The following is a 19,591-nucleotide window of genomic DNA, read 5'->3' as shown; positions in this document are numbered from 1 at the left end:
ATTTAATAGATGGATATCAGGAATTCTTTCAATTATTGATAAAGGTTTAGCTTTGTTTGTAATCATTTACATTGCTATAATATTTTCTATTTTTCTGATTAAGAAGTTACTTACACTTGACTGTTGTTTCTCCAAGGAAAATACACTAACGGCCTTGATGATGACTCAAGTCTATGATAGCATCTGTGCCTAAGGCAACATTCCACATTGTACCATTTGTGGAACCAGCCTCATTGAGGATGACAAGCAAACATGTGGACAATGCAAGACAATCATCTTTTCCCTGAATATTCATGACAAGATGGACTGATTAAAAGACAATTAGAGACTGAGGACTGTGGACTTGCTTTATGGGGAATGGATCAATGCGTATTCCTACGTATAGGTTCCCGTAGATGGGACTTGTGCATAAATGTACCTATACTAAGTATAGCAAGATTGTGTTCCTCTTAGGTAGACAGTATAGTGTAAAGTTATGAATAAAAGATGGAAAAATGAAAAATCTGTTATTAAGATATCCACATTAAGACTCCATCTTGTTATAAGAACAATGAATGTCTGTATTTTCTATAATTATGAATGTCAACCTCTTTGTAGATACGCACTGTCGAAGCTGAATAATTGGCTGAGACAAGTTCAGTTTAAAATTTAATCGCAACGACGCCATCTTGCGACTGGCCGCAAGACGCCATCTTGAAAATGAGATCGCAAGACGCCATTTTGAGAATGGCCGCCTAAGCACCATTTTAGATACTCACATTTTAGGACATGTGGCGATAATACTAATAGCACCATGCGTTTGCATCTTTCACCATTTCTCATACACACATTAATACACACAATTGCGCTGTTAACTAGTCGCATATTAGCGAATGCATAGGACTTTGTATGAAACCGCTGTTTTATTAGCTTTATGCGCACGCATCTGCCCCAAGTTAACTAGCGTCCTTATATCAAACCCCGAATACTCACACATTACATATTCACACATAAGGTTTAATAGCTTTGTATATGATTTAAGTTGGTTCAGTTAGTTTAAATGCTGAGAAATAAAGATATTTGATAACTAAGGTTTTATACATGCTAAACAAGTCGTGTTTGGTTTCGTACTGATGTGTACTCTTTTTACAGTATTCCGGTGTTATCTGTGGGGAGATCGCATCATGCATTCTCGAGTTATGGATCGCAGAGCCTACAAGCAACAAAATGTATATTTCATGAACAACTGTTAGGATGTTGCAGGGGGCGGGAAGGGAAAGATCCCCAGCTGTTAGAGGCAGGGAGAGTCTATTTGAACCAGTCTGTTAAATGCTCTGTAACAGATGCTTCTCCCCTGGGAACCAATGACATCAGCAACAAACTTCTCTATTGTCCTGTCTATTCTGGGGGGGTATAAATATGTGTGCTCAAACGCTGGGTTCTTAGTCTTCGTGCTGAATGCTGAATGACGAGGGGTCTCTTGCTGATGCCTATCTTCGGGTCCGGAAGCGCTGCGTATGTATACTGTACTTGGGTCTGTATAATTCCTTTTGCGCCTAAATTGTGTCTGGATCAATTGCGTGTAACTGTCTGAACTTTTACTTGAATAACACTTGTGCTTTGGAACCACAGATTCCAGGTCTAAGTCTTTATTTACTGTATGACTGCATACGCAAATTAGCGTCATCCTTAGAGGTTTATAGGAAGGATTTTAGAAGGTACAGGCAGGGGTATATAGAGGTTCTGATCCAGTATCATTAGTTAGGGGCTCAAAGTGAAGTCACTTACCTGCTCACACGGTACATACGTCTATCAATATTTCAGCAAAGGGTGGAGTGGCCACATGCAGGGTTTGCCTGCAACCGCTTTGTGCTGAAAGATCGCTATCCATCTAAGTGTGAATCAAGGAAGCTGACTAGAATCCAGGGACAAGAGAGGAAAAAGTTTGTTTTCCTCTGTTGATAGAACCTTACGTTTAAAGGGGTGCCTTAGTACTGAGTACGCGGCTAAGTCGCAGGTTTGCGCATAGCAAAGACGCACTTTTGTATACGCAGTTAAAAAGTCATTATACGGTTGTGTGGTAGTCACATTATTGTGTATGCGGCTGATCGCACAATAGCGTATACGCACTTCCGGATCTGCTGCCACGTGTTTTAACAAAGCCGTTGAGGTTTATTTTTTTTTCTCAATTGTTACCAATATCTGGGTTAACGTTTATTTTTCTGCGCAGGAAAAAAGTCTGTAACAGTGAATATTTGTTGAACAAAGTTAAGGGTATCGTATGATCCTTAAGGGCTAGGTGCAAGGGTTAGTCTAGCCGCTCGGTAAGTAGCTTTACTGTTCTATACACAGTAGCAGGTGTACATGTTGTCTTTGTTGTAGAGAGGTGCGTGAGAGTAGCCGTATTATAAACTCTCATAGGTGTGGAAGTTGCCTTACTAAATCTTATCCGGGTGTGGAAGTTGCCTTTTTCAAATCTTGTCCAGGTGTGTGGGTGCCGCCGACTTAAATCGTCCACAGGTAAGTGAAAGTATCTTGATTGTCTTTCACCAGTTTAAATCTTTATTGAAAAGCGTAGGAGTTGTCTCAGAATGGGAGCCGCGCAAACAATAGAGATGTTAGACAATGATGAGCTGCTAATGGTGGCGCCGATCGGATCGGCCCGTCGTATCATGCATACTAAGTACAGTACTTATGCTATAAGGTATTGTGATGTATGGTTTAATATGACGAGGAAGAGTGTTAGACCTTTTCCCAGAATTGGTAGTTTTGATAAAAATGTGTTAGACAATGTCCGGGATCACATCAGTTTGATGCACTCCCGAGAGAAAAAGGTTAGATATTTTGAATGTTTAAAACTGTGGCAGCATGAAGGGGATGCGTGGCTTAAAAATGTGCAAACGACGCAAACTAGCGCATTGCCAGAAAATACATCCGCGGTGCTAAATTGCAATACGGGTGAGCCTCAAAATGGCGTGCCCGTGCGGCAAGGTAGTGTCATGGAGAGTAATGCCAGCAGTTCACGATCACCTCCCCACCTTATGTGGATGGAGGTGCAAGTACAGTTACCAAAAATACTCATAAAAATGTAACAAGCAAATGTAACAAGCAACAAACCCTCTCTTAAGCAACTATAAAGAACATGTTCATGATGTGGATGATGAACCTATTGTAATGTCTGCCATTTCCCATGCTGTACAAATGATAGATGCGGCATCACCACAATCACGAGTGGTGCTGCCATCTCCATCGGTAACAGCAAGGGAAGTGTTAATGCCCTCTGCACCTGTAGAGGAAGTTGTTCATACCATACGTAGCAGCAGCAGACTAAACCCCCAGCCAGGTAATCAGGTCAAAGGTAGCAGCGCTACCGGTCTGCATCCCATTCGGACAATAACTGTTCCAAATGGAAATGCAGATGCAAACGGTAAGTGCCCACGAGGGAAGTAGTAATGCATTGTCCTTGGACAAGAGCAGAACTAAACTCCATCATAAATGATTTCCCCGATCCCAAAAAGGAATTAGCCAAATGTCAAAGATTTTTGAGAAATTTGGGTAGTTCACATGAACCCACTAATAAAGATTGGCGTGTGGTGTTAAGGGCCTGTCTGCCACGCAATACCGACGTGACAAAATTTATCACAGATTGTGTATTGGATGGCGACGTTCCCTTAACAGACCAAGTAAACCAAGGTAACATTTCCCGCATTGTAACTCAATTGGGTATATATTTTCCAGTAGTAGTTAACTGGAACAAAATTTTCACCATTAAGCAGAAGGAGAGTGAAACTGCAGAAGATTATTGCGATCGGGCTCTGCAGACTATCACCCAGTACACTGGGATAGAGGATATTAAAGATAGCACTCACCACCGGGGAATGATAGTCATGGTACTTGTTGACGGTCTGAAAGAGAGTTTAAAAACTCGGGTTCAGACCTCACAGCCTGGCTGGCGGGGACTCACAATAGATACCCTCATAGAAACCGCCATTGAACATGATAAAAACATCTCCAAGAAGAGAGAGGCCAGAGCGAAAAACTAATGGCTGTCAGTATACAAGCTCTGGAGGGAATGACGGTAACATCACAGCCAACAGACACACTTGCACTTGCGCACACACTCACTTCTGAACAAGTATGTGCTCTCACTAACCCCACGCAACAACACAACTCTATCCCACTAACCCAATGCAACCACAGGTCCCAGGCTACCCACCAACTTCTTATCCCCCACAATACCCTTACTCTCCCTATCCTTATCCATATCCACCACCTTTACCCTCTGCGCAAACCTCACAACACCACATGTCTTCACCCGATACATGAACATGTTTTAACTGTAAACAAACAGGACACTTAAGTAGAAACTGTACAGTAAAAAGAGTAGGGACCCCACATCAGGGAAGACCTGGATATCCCCATAAGGGATATGCACAAAGGCGAGCAAATGTTCAGCAGGTACCAGCTCCAATTGTAGCCATAAATGCTTTATTGGAGAATGGTAGCCAACGCTAGGGGTTAGGTCATACCTGTAGTCTACAGATAGTCAGGTTAACGGGAAGTACTAGGGAAGAACCGGTCATGATGGTTGATGTAGCTGGTACAGAATATCCTTTTCTTGTAGACACAGGGGCGACCAGGTCAGTGATAAAATCTCCCATTAATTTGCAGGTGACCAACGAGACAGTACCAACAATGGGTGTAACAGGTAAAGTGGAACATTATCCTTTAACAAAGTCCACAGAGGTTACTATTGGGCCGTTGCATACCAGGCATTATTTTCTCCTGGCTGCTGTGGCTCCTACTAACCTACTGGGTAGAGACTTATTATGTAAGATGGGATGTGTTATATATTGCACCCCCAATGGTGTATTTTTAGATATCCCAGAGAGAATGGTATATGAGGTGCGGGATATGTTAGACACTCCTCAAAGGATAATGTATCACTCTACAGTTTTAAATGAAACTCCATCACAGGTAGATTAAATGTTGTCCCTAATTCCAGATTCCCTTTGGACTAAAGATGGACAGGACACTGGATTAATGGCAAACGTAAGTCCCATAATGGTAAATTTAAAAAGCAGTAGGCAAGCTCCAAAAATTCCCCAGTACCCACTAAAACAGGAGGTAGAATTAGGGGTTTTTCCAATAATTGAGCGATTATTGCAACAGGGAATTTTAGTTCGTACAGCTAGTGTAGCCGACAGTCCCATTTTCCCGGTGAAGAAGACTGGTGGGAGGGGTTATAGGCTGGTACAAGACCTTAGAGGTGTTAATAAGGTAGTAGAGAGCCAATTCCCTGTAGTGCCAAATCCAGCTGTTATTTTGATGCAGATCCCACCAAATGCAACCCATTTTACTGTCATTGACTTCTGTTCTGCTTTCTTCTCTGTGCCTCTCCATCCTGACTGTCAGTATCTATTTGCATTTACATACAGAGGTTTACAATACACATGGACACGGTTACCCCAAGGTTTCATAGACAGCCCCAGTATCTTCTCCCAGGCATTACACGACTGTTTACAATCTTTTCAACCTGCCAATGGATCTGTTCTAATTCAATATGTGGACGATTTATTGCTATGTTCTGACTCGTTTATGTCATGTTTGAATGATACTAAACTTTTGTTACTTCATCTCTCACAAACAGGACACAAGGTGGCTAAGGACAAACTACAGCCGTGCCAATCTAGAGTAAAATATTTGGGACACTGCCTAACCCAGAGGTTACGACACCTTACAACAGATAGAATCCAGGCCATACAAAACATGACACTGCCGCAGAATCAACAGCAAATTCGTACCTTCTTGGGAATGTGTGGATACTGTAGAATGTGGATACCAGGTTTTTCTATTTTGGCCTTACCTTTACAGGAATTAGTCTCTTCCTCAAAGCCCAATCGTGTCATACACACAGAGTAATCAGAGCAGGCTTTCCTTAATCTTAAGGATAGTCTGACGAAAGCTCCTGCATTGGGAATACCCGATTATGAAAAACCTTTTGATTTGTATTGTGCGGAAGCCGATGGTTGTGCTGCAGGTGTCCTTACACAAAAACATGGTGATGCCAGTAGGCCCGTAGCATACTACAGTGCCCAATTGGACACTGTGGCAAGATCACTCCCCACCTGTTTGAGAAGAGTAGCAGCTACCGCTCTATTTTTGAGTAAAAGTGAGGACGTAGTATTGGGCCATGATATGATTGTCTACACTCCCCATGCTGTATCTGCTCTGTTGAACTCAGCTCAAACCAGACACGTCTCCTCGGCTAGGTTCACCAAATGGGAACTAGCTCTAATCGCTCCTGCAAATATTACTGTTAAACGTTGCAGTACGCTGAATCCAGCAACATACCTACCATATGTACAACATGATGTACAAAGGTTGGAAGGAGAGGAGTTACTGGCGGGAGGTGAGTTCGGCAGACATAATGATACACACGATTGTATGACATATCTGAATCAGACCTTTACTGCTAGACCTGACATACATGAAACACCTTTAGAGAATGTGGATGTAACTTTTTATACTGATGGGAGTTGTCATAGACAAACAGACACAGGTGAATTATGTACAGGTTATGCTGTTGTAAATGACACAGACATCATAGAAGCTAAACCTCTCGGTCCTCCTCACTCAGCCCAGGTGGCAGAGTTAGTAGCACTGACTAGAGCATGTGAACTGGCAGTAGGCAAATCTGCTAACATTTACACTGACTCGAGGTACGCGTTCGGGGTGGTGCATGATTTTGGGGCTCTATGGCGTCTGAGAAATTTTATGACAGCAGCAGGCACACCAGTTGCACATTCCCGACACATAAAACATCTTTTAGAAGCAATCCAACTGCCCAAAGCGGTGGCAGTAATTAAATGCAAAGCCCATACATGTGAGGATGACCCGATGTCACTGGGCAACAACAGAGCTGATGAAGCTGCAAAATGGGCAGCAGGGTTAAAAATGTTTTCTCCAAATGAAACAATTATGTAATTTCAAACTATTGATATGCTGAAATTAATTGAGATGCAAAATTTGTGTTCAATTCAGGAAAAATCCATTTGGAAGTCCAAGGGATGTGGGCAAGAGTCCTCTGGGCTCTGGAGGGACGGACATGGTAAGCCAGTAGCACCCAAGGCATATTACCCCAGCCTGGCTGAGGCAGCACACGGCCTGACTCATCTGGGTAAACAGGGTATGTGCAAGTTGGTGAGGGCATACTGGTGCGCACCAGGTTTTTCTTCACAAGCAGAAAAGATAGCAATGTCCTGTCTGACCTGCTTGAGAAAGAATATAGGGAAAGCGATCCCTACCGAACCGTCCCACATTCCACCGACTGATGGACCTTTCCAGGTGATACAAATTGATTTCATCCAATTACCACCCTGCAGGAACCTTAAGTATGTATTAGTGTGCACAGACATATTTTCTAACTGGGTTGAGGCCTACCCAGTGGCCACTAATACTGCTGCATTTACTGCCAAGAAAATAGTTCAGGAATTTGTATGCAGGTACGGTATCCCTAAAATCATCGAGAGTGATAGGGGTACCCATTTCACAGGTGATGTTTTTCAAAATATGTGTAAGCTGATGGGTATTAATAGCCGACTTCATACCCCGTACCGACCGCAAGCCAGTGCCAAGGTAGAGAGGATGAACGGGACTATTAAAGATAAGCTAAGTAAAATCATGGCAGAGACTGGACTAGGATGGCCAGAAGCGTTACCTTTGGTCCTACATAGCATAAGGACCACTCCTAGACCTCCTCTGAATCTGTCCCCATTTGAAATATTGTTCGGTAGACAACCTCATTTGATTATAAGTCCAGAGGAAGACCTGAAGGGTAACAACGAGGTAAGTGTAAAGTATCTTATATCAATGAGTAAGCAGTTAAAGCAATAGCAGCAGAAACTGAAATTGTTGTCTAATGATATGCCTGAAACTAACTGTCATGATGTTGAACCAGGAGAATATGTAATGATCAGAAATTTCTTGCGTTCAGGTTGTTTGACTGATCGGTGGGAGGGTCCATACCAGGTGCTGCTGACGAGTACTACATCTTTGAAGGTGGCCGAGAGAGATACCTGGGTCCATTCCACTCACTGCAAAAAGGTCAATCAACCGGTGGAGAAACAAGTCGGAGACAAAGCTGATAGCGTGGACCTGTCGATCGCGAGCTTGTTCCGGGAGGATTGAACAGGTTGTAGTGAGATACCTGAACTGAGAGAAATTTGCAGATCTTGTTGTGACAATGGACAGGCCTGCAGTGTTCATTTTCATATTCTCTTTTAGAGTGTTCACCATCCTGGTCAGTTCGGGGATATCCAGTGTCTGTGATGGGGGACCGATTGAGGAAACGGGAGCTGATGGCAGTGCTGATGGAGTGGAGTCAGGAGGAGTGCAATGCCAATCAGGGGAGTGTCTGACCAATCTTAGTACTGTTATTGTTAAGAGAGCTGTCATTCCGGATACTCGGGGAAGGTGTGGAGGTTTATCGTCTGAAGATTCCTATATTTGTGAGCTTTGTGGGTCCGTAGTTGATGAGAACTGTATTCAACGGTGCTAACCTAAATGTAATCCGTACTGGGGTGGGTATCCTCTAGAGGATTATCATAGCATGGTAGGCAAAGTGTTAAATCAAACTGATTGCTGGGTGTGTTCACATGTGCCACAGGGACAGCATAACATAGGGTTGGTGCCATTTCCGCTGAATATCACAGAAATTTTAGAATTGCAAAAAGGGAAAACATTGGATGGAAAATTTCTCTCATCCAAACCACCTCATTTCAAACTCCATCAATTCCAAGTAGATAGATCACTTTTGTGCTTAAACATAACCAACCCCAATAGACCCGGGAGTTGGGAAGTGACGGGGAATAATCAGATGATGACCTTCTCACAAAGAGCTGATAATGAGTCCATAAACCATGATCTGTTACGCTCCATTAAGTCTGGTGAGAGACATTTTAGGTATCGGTATACATTGAGTTCCACCAAAGAAATTATTGGTAAGGTGCCAAATGGTTATTATGCTAAAATAATACAGCCAGAAACTTGCATGTACCAGATGGAAGAACCAGAAATAGGATTGTTTGCAAGGGAAATGTGCTTAATGATAATGATGCATACCATTCCTTATGTTCTCCCTGATAATGTATATTTCATCTGTGGAAGAAAAGCGTATAAATGGCTCTCCCCGAGTTCCGAAGGTTTGTGTTACCTGGGAAGAGTAGTCCCAGAAGTTATGACCCTCACAGATGTTGAAATGCTGGGTATACATAAAAACACACCGTCACCATATCTTCACACACAATATGAACACTGAGGCAAAAGAAATATGGTACCTGGTGACGTACATAAAGCCACTCAGTTAATCAGTGAGACAACTGGCTTTCAAGTTCTAGTCGCATTGGATCCCACCAGGATCGCTCGGGGTACATAAAATTTTAGATATATCCAGGAACTTGCTAAATTGATAGATAATATCACCGAGATGTACGATGACACATTCAGGTATACAGGGAGAGAATTGCAAGCGTACAAGAAAGAATTAGTGCAACACGGGCTAGTGCTGAATTATTTAACTGCTGTTACTGGAGGGTATTGCGTAACGTTAGCCACCCAATTTGGAGTAAAATGTTGCACCTATGTCACCAATGATACCAGCGACCCCAAGGAGGTGATAGACTGGAAGATGGATGAAATTCTGCAGCTAAAGTGGGAATTTCGTAAGAACCATAACGCTTCAGTGGCTGAAGTAGGGCAGAAGATAGAAGGATGGGTTTCATGGCTGAACCCAGTGAAATGGTTCTCAGGCCTAGGGGAATGGGTCCAGGAAGTGATCGCCAGCATAGGCAAATTCTTAATCCTTATACTGATTGTCATCATAATAATTGGCATATGCGTCCGGTGTGTTCTTATTGTGTTGAAGTGTGGAAAATGTAAAAACAAAGTAAAATGTACGAATGAAACTATGATGGTGGTCAGTAATGACAATATGTATACCGAGGTAAATATAGAACTGCATTACAACCCTGAAGTAGGAAATACTATCGTTTGATGTATTATATTTAGACATGCATAAAATGTATTATTGAAATGTTATCTATAGAACACCTCAGATAATGTAAAGTCTCAATTCCCCTTCAAGACTGCTGTTATAAGACTGGTGCATTCCCACACCTTTCACATGCTCTTCCAAGATCCGCGATGTGCGTATAATAGTAGTTTTATGTCCCCACCCAGAGACACATTATTGATGAACTAAGAACCATCTTGTGCCATCCCATAATAACACTAAATAATATGTAAATGTAAGCCTAAATTAAATTCTAATAGCAGATTGTGATAGCATGTTGTTTGCTATCAAAGGGTGGACCGTCGAAGCTGAATAATTGGCTGAGACAAGTTCAGTTTAAAATTTAATCGCGACGACGCCATCTTGCGACTGGCCGCAAGACGCCATCTTGAAAATGAGATCGCAAGACGCCATTTTGCAAATGGCCGCCTAAGCGCCATTTTAGATAAACTCACATTTTAGTACATGTGGCGATAATACTATTAGCACCATGCGATTGCATCTTTCACCATTTCTCATACACACATTACTACGCACAATTGCGCCGTTAACTAGTCGCATATTAGCGAATGCATACGACTTTGTATGAAACCGCTGTTTTATTAGCTTTATGCGCACGCATCTGCCCCAAGTTAACTAGCGTCCTTATATCAAACACCGAACACTCACACATTACATATTCACACATAAGGTTTCAATAAGCTTTAAAGTATATAATTTAAATTGGTTCAGTTAGTTTAAATGCTGAGAAATAAAGATATTTGATAACTAAGGTTTTATACATGCTAAACAAGTCGTGTTTGGTTTCGTACTGATGCGTACTCTTTTTACAGTATTCCGGTGTTATCGGTGGGGAGATCGCATCATGCATTCTCGAGTTATGGATCGCAGAGCCTACAAGCAACAAAATGTATATTTCATGAACAACTGTTAGGATGTTGTAGGGGGCGGGAAGGGAAAGATCCCCAGCTGTTAGAGGCAGGGAGAGTCTATTTGAACCAGCCTGTTAAATGCTCTGTAACAGATGCTTCTCCCCTGGGAACCAATGACATCAGCAACAAACTTCTCTATTGTCCTGTCTATTCTGGGGGGGTATAAATATGTGTGCTCAAATGCTGGGTTCTTAGTCTTCGTGCTGAATGCTGAATGACGAGGGGTCTCTTGCTGATGCCTATCTTCAGCTCCGGAAGCGCTGCGTATGTATACTGTACTTGGGTCTGTATAATTCCTTTTGCGCCTAAATTGTGTCTGGATCAATTGCGTGTAAGTGGCTGAACTTTTACTTGAATAACACTTGTGCTTTGGAACCACAGATTCCAGGTCTAAATCTTTATTTAATGTATGACTGCGTACACAAATTAGCGTCATCCTTAGAGGTTTATAGGAAGGATTTTAGAAGGTACAGGCAGGGGTATATAGAGGTTCTGATCCAGTATCGTTAGCCTATAAAGTGTATGCTTTTCTGTAATACAGTTAGATGAATCATGAACACAAAACTGGTAGCGTGTTGATTCCATCTCCGGAGTATACTCTGTAATGCAAGGGTCTGACATACACTAATGAACCTGGGCAGGTGATTAATTACAATAAATTGGTTCCAATCTATCATTACAGAGGTGAGAGAGGAAAATGTGTTACTACACAGGTGAGGGAGGGTAATGTCAAATGTGTTAATATGGAGTGAAGGAAGGGAATGTGGGCCTCATTCAGAGGCGGTCGTAGGATGCAATCGGTCGTTCTGAAACAGGGCGGCTGCTTGCATCCTGAACGGCCGACTCCATGTCGGTCGTTAGACTGTGGGTTAACACCCACAGCTCTAACGACCGCTAAGGGTGATGGTCGCGATGGTCAAGACCATCGCGACCATCGGGGCTTACGACGAGACCCTAAGGTAGGGTCTCGTCAACCTTAAGCCCCAGGGAGCTTCCTGCTCTGTTTGAGCAGGAAGCTCCCCACTGACATCACTGATGATGTCAGTGGGGCCGCCCCCAAACGGCAAGCATTCCGGCCCGCCCAGCAAACGGAGCGAGCTATCACTCAACATCAACAGCTCGACCCGTCTGCTACGAGACCCCTAACGACGGATCACCCGTCGTCAGCCGGGTCTTGCGCATGCGCACGACGGAGCCAGCTCCATCGTGCACATGCGCACTGGAGCAACATCGACCCAGTCAATAGATAGACAGTAATTGGTTGTCTATTCAGACATCGTCTATCTAATTCCTGTCTATCTTTTATACCAAACCCGGGCAGGGGAGGGAAATGTGTTACTACAGGAATGAGCGGGGTATTGTGTTACTACAGAGGTAAGGGAGGGGAATGTGTTACTACATGGGTGAGCAGGGGTAATGTGTTACTACAGAGGTGAGGGAAGGAAATACATTATTACAGGTGTGAGTGAGGGATTGTATTTCTACACAGGTGAGGGAGGGGAATGTCGAGTGTGTTATAACAGGGGCGAGGGAGGGAAATGTGTTACTACAGAAGTGAGGGAGTGGAATGTGTCCTTACATGTCTTACTATAGTAGTGATGCACTACTATAGAGGTGAAGGATTAATGTGTTATTGGAAAGATGAGATGAAATGGAAACAGTAAATATATAAGGTCTACCCAGGGTAAAACCGGGTACATCAGCTAGTCTATATATATAAAATCAAATATCCTGACTAACTGACTGACTGACTTGAAATTCGACTCCTAATGGGATGAAAAGAGCTAAAATGTTACCTCCTCCTGTAGCACAGTTCAGAAATCAAACATCAACTGTCACCCCAAGTGCTGCCAAACATCACTGGCAGTTGATGTATATCTCCTATTTGTGAGGGAATATGTTACTACAAAGTTGAGGAAAATGTGTTACAACATCAGGGAGTCTCTTGGAGCATGGCTATATCTGGTTTCAATTGTTTAAGATGTTCTAAAACCTTTCTGTGTCAAATTGATGAATTTAAGACCACCACGTGAGAGGTTTAATACTCTGCTGAACCATGGAGGTAGATTATCTATCTATAGAGTCAGCCAATTCCAACTATATTAAACATCGCTATAAACAGTAGCAAAAATACAGCAAACCCCTATGTCTTAGATGTCTTAGTGAGCAGGAGAGTTACAGTTGGTAAACAAAAACAAAGCCTATGTAAAATATATTTAAAATTATATGCCTGTACTACTAGCCAAGGGCTCATCACAGTTTGCATTGTAGATGTTTGCTGACACAATTCCGGATATGCAAAAAAAGAAAGAAACCCGTGAAACTTTGTGAATTAACTATATCCATGCCGTGTGACTCATCCAAGTCTCCCTTTGGCTGTTTCCAGCATACTGAATAACCACTGAAACTGCACTGACCACAGAGTAGGACTATTAATGTCTGTCACCATTAACTGCATTTTTCTTGTGTTGCCTCATGTCTGTCACTTAAATCATTAACAATTTAACTGATTTGTTATGCATTTTTTCAAAGTAAGCACCTATTTGCACCGGTATGGTCTATTTATCGATAATTAGTCACAATTATTTACACTGCATTAACCAATCCAATGGTAAAAACAGAAACAGAAAGTTCACCAGTTTATACCACCTTGGCAAAAGTATTTTCCCAGGAACTCCAAGTAAGACACATGCTCAATTTAAGCCCAAATGTGAATGTCAACCAATGTATGAATCTCAAAGGGTAATTTGCACTTCACTTGCACTCTTAAGGGTTCTATTCATTATGATAAAAATATGCCCAGTGATAAAGGATTGAGCTCGGTGCAAGTTCAATCCAAGTATCAGAGACATTCATCATGCCTCCTATACTTAATTATCACTTCTGAAAAGCTGCCCTTTTTGTGGAGACAGCTTTTCGGAAATAGGGCACTTTTCTCCTGCTGCTTTGGACTCTTAGCAGCCTGTCTTGAAGCTGAACAATAGCAACTTGAAGACACACTGCACAGGGATGGTAACGTGAAGCAGCAGGAGAAAAGAGAAGACAGAGGACCTGATTCAGACCCGCTCGCTATATGCATTCTTTCGCACCCAGTGTATGAAAATCCGGCTAAGTGATGGCAATGCATTTGTAGAAATTAAGTTATGATGAATAGACCCCTAAACCTGAGTCTCATTTGTCCTGCAGTTAACTGGTTGTAAATATAACCATGTTTGTGCCCCTATGGAATAAACCACATAAAATGCTAGGAATAGAGGGAGGCGTTACGCCTCCTGCATACATTACTGATCGGACCTGCGTCCAATGATGCAGCATCGCATCATCAGCGATTCCTTCGGCCAGCTGAGTGACCATGGGGTGTGACAAGTAAAAGAGGAGCAGATGAGCAGAAGAAGCCAGGAAATCTCCATCAGCCGACGGCGATCCTGGCCTCTCCACTCCACCCCAGCGGTGGCGACACGCCTCCGCTCTCTGCCCAGAAATGGTAGCACACTGCATGCAGGAGTCTGATAATTGGGAGTCTGCATGATCCCGTCACTGCGTCCGCAGCTGTATCATGTCCTGAAACCACTCTGCAGACCAACATTGAAGACCATGTCTAGCAGGGCTGCCCTCAGGGGGGGACTGCTGGGACAGGAGTCCCATTCCTGCACAGAAAATGGGCCCTTCCACAGTGGCACTGCGTGGCTGTGATCAATCTCCCCTGCTGTTTGTAATCTCCATATGCTAAGCTTTGCCAGGATCAAAGATTGTGGATTGATTATGCTGTCTGCCACAGTCTGAATGTATGGAGTGCAATGCATCAAGAGTTGAGCTGCTCATGAGCCTGCCAGAGTGTGATAGTGTGTGTATAGTGTGTGTATGCCCCAGAACCTGTGTAATTTAACAATGTCTCAGTCTTATGGGATTGTGTGACAGTGTGCGGCCCTGATGAAGTTCAACCTGAGGCAAAAACCTAATCCTGGTCAAACTACACCACCATGCCAAATTTGGTGGAGCTAGGTACAAGACTCTGGCCGTGCATAACGAACATACAGACAGACACACACACACGCACGCGCACACACACACACACACACACACACACACACACACTTTCTTACTTATTATTTAGATAATATTGTGCCTGAAAGTGGCCTGATCCCTAAATCTGCCCCTGGTGAGAGGTGGTTAATCAGAGGGGAGGAGAGGTACAGATCAAAAGTGTAGCTTAGACATCGAGCTGGGGTGCATCTCTTGATGAGGTTAGAGATGTATGGAGAACAGATATTGGTAAAGGGATTTTTGTGAGGATGAGCATCTTAGGTCATCTAGTGCCAGTGATTATTCTGGGTTTTCCTTCTGCAGTGATCTTTTCTTATTTGGCAAAGTGGTGCAGCAGATGAGGATACATTCATGATCGATGGTAGTGGGGAAACACAAGTGAAAGCAAGGACATCAAGGTGGGAGATAATATGAGAATGGGTCAGGGTCTTGGTTACATACTGAATGAGAATGAGTGTATTCTGGCTCTGTTACAAAGGACGAGGCAACAGGACTGTGTGGGGGTCTGGATGTCTGGAGTGCAGCGTGGTTGTTTTGATAGATATATATATATATCTATATATTAATGCATAGATGGCAGATATATTATAGTCTATCTTCAAATAATGGAAAATCTGAACATATTAAGTAAAATGTATCAGTCTGAAATTTAGAGCTAGAATGTGTCCCAATGCAATTGGCTGGATACTATGGAGAATCAAAGAAAATATCAGATAAGCTGTTTTACTTGTTATCTTTGTTAAAACATATTACACTACGTAAGTGTCTTTCTTGATATGACTGTAGGGCCTATTCATTAACACATAACATTCTCTGGAGATAATTAGGTTTAGAACTCACATGGAGTTCTACCTTATTACCGAAGGAATTTGTCATTCCTCCTCCCCATAAGTATCTATTCCGAGAAGCTGTCATTTTTGCGATGACAGCTTTTCGGAAGTAGATACTTTTCCCTCTCTACTCTACCTTACCGCAGCTGTAATCAGTGCTGCGCATACTCTGTTACATCCGTAAAAGCAGCGCATACGCAGCACTGCCTACATTACTGTGTTCTGCTAGAAGAACACAGTGTCAGAGCAGCAGCCGGAACCTGAGAAGCAACCAGATCGAAGGAGGGAGCCAGTGGAGGACCTGCCCACGCTGACAGCAGGTAAGTGTCACCTGCCATTCGCCACCTCAGAGTGGCATATATAGTAACACCATCAAATTCCGAAAATACAGAATTTTCGGAATTTGATGAATAGCATAATTTCCATTGTGGAAATTAACGCAGGCAGACTTAACCAGGAGATATCAGTGATATTTCCTGTGTTAAGTGTCTTCACGAATACTAAAATAACGGTAATTAAGGAAAATGTCCTTAAAAACTTTATTTTAGTGTTGGTGATTAGGCCCCTTTATCCCCTAAATATGTTGGTTTAGAGTTTAACTTCACCCAAAATAAGAGGGAGGACATTTAAGATGATGTTGATAAGTAGGAATTAATATTAGAAATAGTACAGAGCCATTCACTGCACAGATTTATATATGCTTAAAAAATACCATATAAACTATGGCCCATATTTATTGAGTGATATTCCTGATATCACTTGTTACTAATCTTAAATGGTGCTCCACAAATCAGCTCCTTACTGTCATATTTCAAACACATTACTGTTAGGGGAGTGATAACAAGAATATCACTCGTGGCTAAATCTGGGCCTATGTTTGAAAGTATTACACCATACAGTATATGTGCCATTATTTCCATGGTTATATCGCTGAATCTGAGTTACCTGGAGATGATGCCACATCAATTATACAGGGAGGATGTAAAGCCAAGAAACATATAGGAACATGCATCCTGTACAATTACAAAACAACCAGAAACATTGGCTGTTAAATAAGCAGCCCTGCTATAGATGTCTTTAGGTTGGTGCCATGCCACTGCTCTGTAATTCACTACCTGTTCTCTTTGCATCACTGAATTGCAAACGAGCAGTACCAGCTATTATGAGCATTGCTACCTAACTATAATATCCTGTGTCTGTGAAGTTCTTGTTGAACCATAATTAATTAAATTGGCTGCCTGCCACAGGCTGAAATTTCCAGTCAATTGATCTGCAGTTGCTAGCCATTTAGCCTTGCACTTGGAATTAATGCATGGATAACACAATTTTGGAGGATGTGTTTTCTCCTACTAGTAGACTTTGCTGATGATGGTTTTTCCTAGGAGTTCCATTCAAACATCAGCTTACATACTATTGCTTATGAAATATTAACAGCTTGAGTTGTTATGTCACTGAAACTCTTGCTAAATGACAACAAGAATCAACACTCTTTTAAGGTCATTGAGGTCTCCTTTTGTAGCCACGCTAGCCACTATAATAGGTAACAAGAGCAGTCCAGCATTTTTATATAGTACCCTGACCATACTGGAATGTTCATAGCTTAATTTACACAGCGTGTCACTCATTTACGCTGGTATTTCCATTTGTTTGTCCTCCCCTGTATATTAGCTGCTGCAATATATATGTAATCCCCGTAAGTAGGTTTTTTGGATGCAAACTTCTATTATTGTATATCATTTTGTTTTAAAGATAGTGATGTTAACTTTTAAAGTACAATCTTATGACAGATTATATGCTCATGCTTATTCCCAGACAGCCTGTTGTGTAAGAGGTGTATGAGGATTACCCATGTTTGTGATACTCTAAATAAAAGAGTTACACAGACAGAGGTTATTCCAGCATACCTGGATATTTATGCAGAGTTAAAAAACAAAGCAAACAAATGTCACACAGAGGCAAGACTCACATCCTTGTGATTACACTTGTCTAATATAGATACATTAAAACACAAATAGATGTCATGTAAATAGTAAGGGGATTCAGTTACCTCTGAGCGAAAGTGATGGGATCTCAGGATGGCATCTGTAAAAAGATATCACATAATCAGTAACAATCCTTTACTATTGATACAGATTATCTGTCAATCCTCTTATAAACTACGTATGTATTATATAAACTATCAAGGGCATGGCTGAGCACACAGTGGCATTCAGATATTTATTAGTGGTGTAAAATGTATTGTCACCTAAACACCTACACCAGCTCATTGCCCCTCAGCTCCCCTCCTCAAAACACACACACACTGTCCCAACATCTAATCTTGCCCCAGTTTCCTGAAGGATGGGTGGAGACAAGTCTGCCGCAGTCCTGTTGGAAATCTTCTAAAATTGTGTGCCAAATGGATGAGAGCATGGGACTGCCACATGTACACTGTGCCCTCCTCCCCACTCACACAGTCACCAGGGCAGGAGGTGCTGCAGTCAGTGACTATATTTATTTACATGCATGCATGACAGGAGAAGCCAGGAACACAGAGCACCGGACCTGCAGCCATGCATATGATAGCCCAGTGAGCTGAGCACCCTGTGAGTGAGCACTACACGTGTGAGTGACAGGTAACAAGACATCACATGACAGATATTGAATATTTTAAAAATGGTTTCTTACACGTCCTACCTCTGCTCCTCGGTCGATAACTGAAGACGGTCTTCATGGGGTGCCTGCCTTTTTGGATTTTGCGGTGCCAGCAGAAGAGGAAGGAGATAGTGGCAATGGTGCCCAGCATTAGCAGCAGTAAAAGGAGGGCACACTGGATGCTGTACGGTCTGAGGAACACTAGGAAGGCAGCGGCAATCATCCTGGGCTGATGGGATAGTACTGCTCAGTTCTGGCTGATGTGTGCAGTCTCCACCGTCTAGTGATCTCATGAGCAGGGTGATCCGTGACTCAGCAGCAGCAGCAGCAGCAGCAGGGCAGGAGGCAAACACTGCATTACTATTATTATTATTCCTGGCTGCCCGCACACTAGGAGAGATGGAGCGGCTTAGCCTCGCTGTGCTGGCTGATGGTCACCGGTACAGCGCTAACCTGCAGGGATGACACTGTGCAGATGCTGCTGGGAATTATCCGAAAATAAAAGTTTATCTCCTAGTGTCACCCAGCTGACTACCAGCCTCAGCACCAGCTGCCGGTATGAGAAGGAGGGATAGATGCTCAGCTCCTCCTTTGACAGAGGCCCGTGGCGTCAGAGACTCCCCCTTAGTGCTGCTGCAGAGAGTGAAGAGAGTCATGGATGCAGCATCCTGCATAGTGCACACACTCCCTGGCTTGTATAATAGTGGGTTAGTGTCACCAGTGCCTTTCCATATGCCAATAGGGGCGGTTCCTCCGGTGCACAGGTATCCTCCTCTTCTACACATTGCTCCCATAGTCACTGCCTTATCCTGATATTATTGCAGCACAGCTATACATGAGCAGGCCATAATGAAAATGATCATAATTACCTTCAGTTAGATGTTGAAATAACTGTGATGTCAACATCATCCCAATTGCTTTCTTCAGCGAATAGCATATCATGACATCATAACATATAACTATATTTACTTTCTTCAGCGAATAGCATATAATGACATCATAACATATAACTATATTATCTAATTCAGCGTTTTTCAACCACTGTGCCGTGGCACACTAGTGTGCCGCGAGCGGTTGTCAAGTGTGCCGCGGCGGTCAGC

At 42.7% G+C, this 19,591-nt stretch overlaps 1 protein-coding gene across 1 annotated transcript in view; it reads right to left on the bottom strand.

Moving 5' to 3' along the window:
• The window catches only part of DST (dystonin), a 637,844-nt gene extending 619,130 nt beyond the window's left edge, over positions 1–18,714 (bottom strand). Inside the window, exons 1-2 of the mRNA XM_088455927.1 lie at positions 18,525–18,714; positions 17,905–17,939 (exon numbers count right to left, since the gene is read on the bottom strand). Of these exons, the coding sequence (XP_088312053.1) occupies positions 17,905–17,939; positions 18,525–18,714 (225 nt within the window). The remainder of the gene's footprint in view (positions 1–17,904; positions 17,940–18,524) is intronic.
• Positions 18,715–19,591: the final 877 nt, after the last annotated feature.

The sequence above is a fragment of the Taudactylus pleione genome, unplaced genomic scaffold, assembly GCF_031769625.1.
Source record: "Taudactylus pleione unplaced genomic scaffold, aTauple2 ptg000678l, whole genome shotgun sequence".
In the NCBI taxonomy this organism is placed as follows: Eukaryota; Metazoa; Chordata; class Amphibia; order Anura; family Myobatrachidae; genus Taudactylus; species Taudactylus pleione.
The sequence above is the reverse complement of the archived record's forward strand: the minus strand, read 5'-3'. Positions and strand labels throughout refer to the sequence as shown.